General features: G+C 39.8%; 1 protein-coding gene across 2 annotated transcripts in view; it reads right to left on the minus strand.

Moving 5' to 3' along the window:
- The window catches only part of PHIP (pleckstrin homology domain interacting protein), a 155124-nt gene that overhangs the window by 124390 nt on the left and 22252 nt on the right, over positions 1-8482 (minus strand). The window contains exon 2 of one of the 2 annotated variants that reach the window (XM_025215869.1): positions 5028-5188. The exons of the other annotated variant lie outside the window; for it this stretch is intronic. Coding sequence (XP_025071654.1) covers positions 5028-5111 — 84 coding nt within the window. The 5' untranslated portion in view covers positions 5112-5188. The remainder of the gene's footprint in view (positions 1-5027; positions 5189-8482) is intronic. 2 annotated transcript variants of the gene reach the window in all.

Below are 8482 nucleotides of genomic sequence, written 5' to 3' on the forward strand. Positions count from 1 at the left end.
CAGGCTAGATGATCTGTTCAGGTCCCTCCTGACCCTAGCTACTATGAAACTATGAATTCCGATGTAAAATCTCATATTTCAAAGACTTCAAGGAACCCTGGCTGAGAATCACTGCTCCACACAGCTTCTACCATCGCTTCACCCTCTGTCAGTCCTCTTACCTCATTTAAAAATATTCTAATCAGATAACATTATAGCTCCATTTATCAAAGAATTTTTTACTACACTGTTAGTTTGCAATTTTCCATTTGCAACCATAGCTAGACAGTAGTGCTAGCCATTTTTCCCCTCTGAAGAAGTGCAAGTAGTTGCTATAGTACCATTTCCACAGTGTTAAAGGCTCTACTCTCGAAACTCCCACACTTTAGTTTCTTATTTTTCAGGCAACTGACTTATAAAGTCTCAATCCACAAAGTAAATATTTTTCTATGAAATATAATTTAAAAAAACAAGTTACTTGCTTGTTTCAAACAAACTAAATGGATTTTTTTCTTTTTTTTGCTCTACTCAGGAAAAAAAATGCATATCTAAAAAGATTTGATTTTGCTTCTTTAAATGAGCTTTGCAACTGGGATCACAATATTTTCTATTTTTTGTCACAATACACTTAAATCCAAGGACACCAAAAAAAACCATTCACACCCACAAATGCAAAAGCTAACTGATACAAAGTAGCATTCCTATAAGAAACAGAAGTAAGCTCTCACTACCATTATTTGTAATGCAGTAATGCATGTGTCCTAAACCATTGTCCACAGGACCTTACTGTTCTTGACAACATAAAAATGGTCCTCTTCCCCTATAGCATATATAAAAAAAAATTTTAACTTCATTCTTATAGTGTTCAGAGGTCTCTTTCATTATTTGACTGTTTTCTGACAAGGTTACATATGACATTGAAGACACTTGACTAGATAAAAAATAGCTAGACTTAACAGAAATTTAAAATTTATGAAACTATTGTGAGATATGTTGCGAGACACATTAATAAACCCACCACTTTTTTTATATACTCAACATGTGTTAAGTTTTGTAAATACAAGATGTAGCTGCTTACAACCTTCCTTTAAAAAGCCTCTAATCTCCCTGGTTCATCTATACTGGCAGAACTGAATTACAAAAGAAATTAGCATTTATAGATGCACACAAACTTCTCAGACTTATGGGGCAGCAAAATCAATGCGTCTCTTTCAATAACTTCTTACTTGCAAAGATATTCATACTGGACCATCATCATGATAGCCAACTGCCCATACTCAAGGTATTAACACAGACTAAAACAGTACAAGGGATCTACACGCACACCAGCAGCTGTACAGTACCTTCCTGCATGCACATTCTTACTTCACAGTATGTAAATATTAATAGGTGGCAGGTTACTTCTGGCGGAAGTGGGAGCACTCTACACAGGTAAACAGACCTAAAGATACTGAAGAATAAATTTCTCCCAAGTTAGAAGAGTTACCCAGCCAATACTAAATTACTTTTGAAAGAATTTTAGCGCTCTAAGATGCTCGCTCCTACCCTGGGGGTCTTCAAAAGGAGGCTAGACTAACACCTTGCCAGGGTCGTTTGACCCCAACATCCTTTCCTGCCCTTGGCAGGGGGTCAGACTTGATGATCTGCTCAGGTCCCTTCCGACCCTACCAACTATGAAACTATGGAAGAACATAACAAAATGTGAAGTAAAAGCATATACCTTTAATACAAGTTGTGTGATCAAGTTCTGCTATGGAGAAACAAACAAAAAAAAAAGCATGTGTTCTGTCAATAAAACACAGGAAAAAGTACTTAACAGACAGAGTGCTTTGCGAAGTGTGGTGCACAGACATACATTTTCATTGTGAGAACATGCAATCTCAAGAATTCAAGCTTAGAGACTTTCCTTAGCAGTGCCCATACAACATGCCATCACTCCTGCACTCCTTGTGTTCCATGCAGAAAGCCTAGAACTGTAATCTCTTCCTCCACCTCTCAATTACAGCATCTCAGATTATAAGAGGCTCTAAGGAAGAGAGGGAAGAATATGCCACGTGGAATGGGCATGCAGATAAACATCTCAGAACCTCTGTTACTGTTAAGGACAAAGAACATGCTAAAAACAGATTCTTAGGGAAAGTGAGAGGGGAAATAGGGTAGGAGATGAAAAATCTTTGCAGTAGTTGAGAAACAGATTAGACAAGCATGTATTGTAAGGCACTCTGAGCCTTTCTGGATAGAGCAGGACATAAATCTAAATAATCGTTGTCAGCAGCAGTAGCATCTGTGAGAGCCACAAAAAAAACAAACCTCCTTTGTAGTAGCCAGAGGACACTGGGCTCTTTAACTCTATTAGAGTACAATGTCAACAGCAGTCCAGATAGCACCAAAATCTTTCCTCGTCCTGAAAACTGTAATCACTACAACATTGCCTACACAGCTCCAGATTGTGACCACCCCTGGTTTGTAGGTAAAAGTAGGTGAGTATCTTCAGAGCTGTACTGAATACTAAATTATGCTTGCTGGATTAAAAAGTTACTTTCATGTATAACTATAACTGACACTGAAGAAGAGATCATCATGGACATACTCAAAACGTTTAATCTGGATTGTGGGAAGTCAGCCCCAAGGAGCCAAGAAAACCCCTATGGCTTTCATTCTAAATTCTAGTGCACACAAATTAAAATATAAACAGAAGAGGATGACAGACAGAAAATGGATGAACAGATTAAAAACAACAGTGCCCTTTTCTATAGTTATTTGCACCCGTATGCCAAAAGATGCTGCTGCAAAGAAATGACTGTAATGAAGACCATAGCCCTTCTTTTTATAACAGAGCTGAGGAACGTAGCAGTTAACATTTTCACATATTACTTGGGTGCTAACTGATACCCTCTTTAGTTGCATGTCCACTGGGAAGAGAAGCGTTTAGAACCAAGTTAGTTAATCGAAAGCAACAGACCAGCAGACAAAGCCATCTGAATTTTTTCCACAAGTTAACTGGTCATTTTTAGGAAAATAATGTTTGCAAAGCCTTCCAGGAAGGTAAACAGTTGTGTGAGATCTATAAGCCGTCTTGTCTTTTCAGTGCCCAGGACAAGAGCTCTCTTTTGTCTTTTCTTTCCCAAACAATTTACTCTGCAGAATGCAACAAGTAGGTGTCAATCACTTCCAGATCTGGCTGAGTTACAGCAAAAGAAACACAGTATTTGATTTAGATATTTTTCAAGACATCTAAAATAGCACACCTCTTCTACAACCAATCAGTTCCGAAGAAAATCTTAAAACCACTTCTCATATTTAGTTTGTATTATGCCTTTCAGAAGCTAGAGGCTTAAGTATAAAAGTTTGTTTTATCACTTACTGTGAATACATGAAATAATTTAATCTTAATAACATAAAAGCCTGGAGAACAACCTACCATATCCTTGGGGGATTACAGAGCGAGATTTGTATGTTTTAAGGCGCCAAAGATTTCAGAAACCATGATGGCATGAACTCAAAAGGAGAAAATGGTTTCATTTCCAGACCTGTATTTACCCCACAGGTAATCTAGATGCACAGCAGAAAGAGAAGGGAAGCCACTTTCATCATGTTTTGGGGTATGAACAGAGCTTGAACAGTTTCTGAAGGGGAGGGACAGCTTCTGCTTCGGACCATGTTGCTGCTGTTATGCTCCAATACAGTGGCTCTCAACCTTTTAAGACTAGAGGCAGCCCTCAAAAAAATCCAGCTCTTATGTTTTTACTCATTTTTGGACTACAGAAAAATAACAGAACATATTTTTCATTACAAAGAACTCAGCCCACAATACAGCAGAATGTTTCTGATGCTATGCATGTCTGTTTGAAATCTCTGGGTTTATCTTGTATATCATCCCTTGGTTCTGGTGGGGCAACCTTCTGCCCTTACAGGTTGTTCTACTATCATTAGTACTGCAGTACATCCAAGGATCAAAGAACAAGATCCATGACTACATACAATAGACAGCCCTCCAAAAAGACCTTTCATGCTCCAAAGAGCTTACAATCCAAGTATAAAAGGAGAATATGGTGTGAAATGCAATGAGGCACATTGTGGTCACATTAAAACCATCTGTGCAAGGTTTATTAGCAGAGGGAGATAAAACCGTATGTCAGTGTCAGTCACCCTAGAAAAAGGTCTCCTATACCACAATTTACCAAAAAATGGCAAGGTACAAAGATTTGTTGTGAACAATTAATCACCATCTAGGGATCTATTTTTCAGGAAAGCAAGTACTAGAGATAAATTTATTCAGTATGGCTTGAATTTGTCACAACTGCGAGACCAGATTTTTTGGGTCATCACTGGTTACGCATTGACTACAGGTAAGATTGTAAGGGTGCAAATGATGGACTATATCTTACTCTGTGAGAAAGAGATGGTTGTGGCTAACGTGACCTTTAACTTTTGAAACTGGCCTCTTTCAGCACGGGGGATTTTTGGACTTGCTCTTAAAAGTTTTATCAAGTCAAGGGGAAGAAGATGTGGGGGAGGGCAAGGGGGCCACCTGACCCACTTAGATTTATTTTCCCTGCTGTAGCAGCGGGAGAGGGACAAATTCAAGGCAAACCTCCAATTAGATTCTATACCTGGAAAATTATAATAATTTTATATAAAATTTCCATATGTATAATCTAATTATACTCACAGTTGACCAAATTATACTCACGGTTGACCAAATACTTTATTTAGCATTTGTTAAAATGAGTAAAATTTTCTTATTTAGATAAAAATTGATCAGAAGCCACTCACCACCACCCACTCCTAACCACTCACCACGACCCCCACGGTAAGATTTGCATGACCAAAAATCAATTAAAACAAATACAAATTGCCTACAAAAATATTTGGTTACATGCTTTTTAAAAAATAATTTTGAATTATCAGTCAAATTTAATCATCTTCACTTCTCTGATCCTTGCACATAAAAAGCATATATATTAAGGTATCGGACAACAGAAATAGCTAGATTTTCTCATCTATATTTAAATAAAATTGTATAAAAATAAGGAATTCACACTTACGGTAAATATCCGTCTGCCAGTCCGATCAAAAGTTACACAGTATACGGAAGATAAATGTCCTAAGATTCGTTTGTGCATTTTCATATGTTGATACACTGCAGTTGGAACAAGGCGTTCAAGTCTATATCTTCCATTTAGTTTTCTTGAAAAGAGGGTATCCACTACCAAAGGGAAAAAAAAAATGTTTATATACTGCTAGGTTTCAGTAGAATTTATATTTTGTGGTAATTATATATTTACCCCAGCTGCCTATCCATAAAAGGAAAACCATTTTCAATGTTTGACCATTTAATGCGCACACAAGTTTTTATAACAGACTCTCATTTTAAACATAACACAGTCTAATCAACTGTCCCCAGTAAACTAAGGGAAAAACATCAGGGCAAAAAGTAGCTCACACACCTCAGATTACTACTAGTAGAGGTGTGCAAAACGGGCTGTATTCAATTCGGATTCGGCCCAAATTGGGGACAATGATTCGATTCGTTGCTTCGGATCACTGTCCCGATTCCATTCAGCCAAATTCGAATCTGAAGATTCGATGCAGATTCCGAGAATCAACAATTCGGACATAGACACAGCTTTAAAAGTTTTTTCTATATACCTCGAGGTACCACGTGTGGCTTGTGAATGCTGCAATGGTGGGGCAGATGGAGCATCCCACAGGAGCGCGGGGGGGTGCTTGGTGGCGAACCCAGAAGTGGACCGGAAGTGCTTCTGGTCCACTTCCGGATCCGCTGCCAAGCACGATGGGGGGCTCCCCCGTGCTCCTGTAGGACGCTCCCTCCACCCCAGCATCTTAGCATTCAAGAGCCGCCTGGTACCTTGAGGAATGTAGAAAAAACATTTAAAGCTATATCTGAATCATTAAATCTTTCAGAATCTCTCCAAACAGATTTGGAGGGTTCCGATTCGATTCAGAGAAATTAAAGGGTCTCCTGATTTGATTTGGAGAATCAGCCGCTGAATCGAATCAGCGACTGAAGCTTTGCACAGCCCTAATTGTGAGCTCCTTTCGCAAAAGTAAAATAACAAGTCAATGCAATTAGATACCTCCACGTCTCTACTGCTTAAGTCAAATTCTGAGCATTAGAACTTTTTCTTTTTAAGATAAGAAGGCTTGTAAGGAAGAAGTTGCTTCTTATATGGGAGTCTTCTTACAAGCCTCAGCAAGGAGATAAAGGATCTCCAAGAAAAAAAACCCCAACACTGCAGATAAAGCTCAGCACAATAGTTAGGCCTGACACTTACAGCATGACAGACTCAGTTTTAGCACCAACAATAAAACAACACACATGCACACTCTTCCCTATAGTTTTATGTACTGATTTGGAAGAATAAGAACAAATATATTCTAAACACCATAAGACTGTTATAAAAGCAAATTATAAAATCGGGCTTTGGCCTGTTAAGTTCTTTATGTGCAACTGAACTTGTAATATATTTGCCCTTTTTGTTAATGTTTACTCATATTAGAGGACACTGCTAGCTAACGATTGTAACTTTTGTATTTTGGCCAGATTTAAGGTAAACCATCTGGAGGTCTGGTAAGTAGTTTCTGGTGATGTTATCATGACTAATCTACCATTGGGAAAAACCAAAATCCTAACCCAAAATTATATTCGCAGAGAGATTATCACCTTTATGTAATAAGGGTGGCAGGAGACTGCACACTTCAGAAAATAAGAACGTCAGATCAAAAACAGCAGGCTCCATAATTTGTAAGGGTCAGATTATTATTTAACAGAAAGAAATACACATTTTACTCTTTTACCCCTTTTGTTCCCTCTTTATAGAACATAAAACTTTAGAGCAGTGGTCAACAATTTTGTGCTGGCACAGGCTACCCTCTGCAAGCTGGCCTCCCACAATGAGCCACAAGTTTCCACCCCTCACTGTCCAGCTGCCTCCTCTTACCCTTGCCACTGAGTCCCAGCCCCTCAATAGTGAGGGTCAGCACAGATGTGGAAGAGCAGCAAGCTCTACAGTGAAGAGTAGCACTGCAAAGGGAATGTACAGCATGGTATAGCTGTGCCCCAATCCACAGGGCTAGATCGGAGCATCACAGGTGAAAAGACCTCTCTGCAAGCCTGGTGTGATCTGCAGGCTATAATTTACCAGTCTCGATTTAGAGAATTACACACACAAAAGCGCAGGCTTCAAGGGCACCTCACCACAATTCTGAGCATCTCTGATCACATTTCAGAACAGGATATGCAATGAAAACACAACTGTACAGATAAATAGTTACTCAGTCCCAAAACCAAAAGAGAAATAAACTAGCCATGAGTTAGCTTCATTAGAAACTTCTAATTTGTGGTGCTTCGGGAAAAAAGTTCTAGGACATCTACTCGTTGGAATTTTTTTACCCTAGACCATACATATTTTTAAGATTCTCATCACTTTATGGAAGTTATTTTACAATATGGTTGACTATAATAATGGGCCTGATAATCCAGGAAGGTCTGTCCAGTCTTATGTTCCACAATATACTAGATACCTTTATGGATCTAGTCTTTGTCTGATTCCTACATGTATTTACAAAATTAAGTAAATGAAATAAACATCTTACTCTTTTCAATTTGTTTGCTCTTCTGTGATTTATGGAGCAGAACTGTTTAGAGTATGGGTCAGCAACCTTTGGCTGACATGGGCCACCCTTTGAGGATAGGCATATAAGCATCTTGTGGATCTAGCCCTAAACACTTACTTCTTCGGTATTACTAGGCTTCTGTGGTATAACACCACTGAACACAGAAACCATTAAATGACTCCACAATAGCAGAGGTTGCCAAGAAAGTGCTAAAACCAGATGAAATGTTTGTTTTTGATGAGAAACTTCACTAACGAACGGGTTGTTAGCAAAGGAGATGTCCTTCAGAGATTTAACTTCCATCTTGTTTCACATCTACACATGAATGACTAGTACCTCCAGCAGCTGGGGGGGGGCATGGAGGCAGTGGGAGAAGCTCGGCAGCAGCGAGCGAGGGAGCTCCTGCAGATGCCAGTGGCGCTGTCGGAAGCGCCAAGCACCAACCAAGGGTCGGCAACCACACACAGCCAGCCGGGGTGGCAGACCGCCCACAGACATCACCGGTGTCAGCAGTGGGGTGGCAACCACCTGCAGGCACCACCAACAGTGTCGGCGCCACCTTTTTGTAGGGGGTTCACCGCACGCTCAGGGGGTACACGTGCACCCCCTACACATTGCCCCTGCATCTACATCAGAACAGTACAGGAAATAGTAACAGAATTTCTCAGTTTAAATGATGACAGTGCTCTAAGCTTTGACATCCTTCTTAGAGTATTAGCCAAATGCCCGTCAAGGATGATGGGGGAGTAGCAGGCGGGCAAGGAGAACCGTGGCCACCCCACATTCAGGTCTACTTCCCTTCTCCTGCTTGGGGTCTGGGCCCATTTCCCCCATTCTTGCCACAGCAGCCAGGGGAGGGAAA

Source organism: Alligator sinensis, unplaced genomic scaffold, assembly GCF_000455745.1.
Source record: "Alligator sinensis unplaced genomic scaffold, ASM45574v1 scaffold684_1, whole genome shotgun sequence".
Lineage (NCBI taxonomy): Eukaryota > Metazoa > Chordata > Crocodylia > Alligatoridae > Alligator > Alligator sinensis.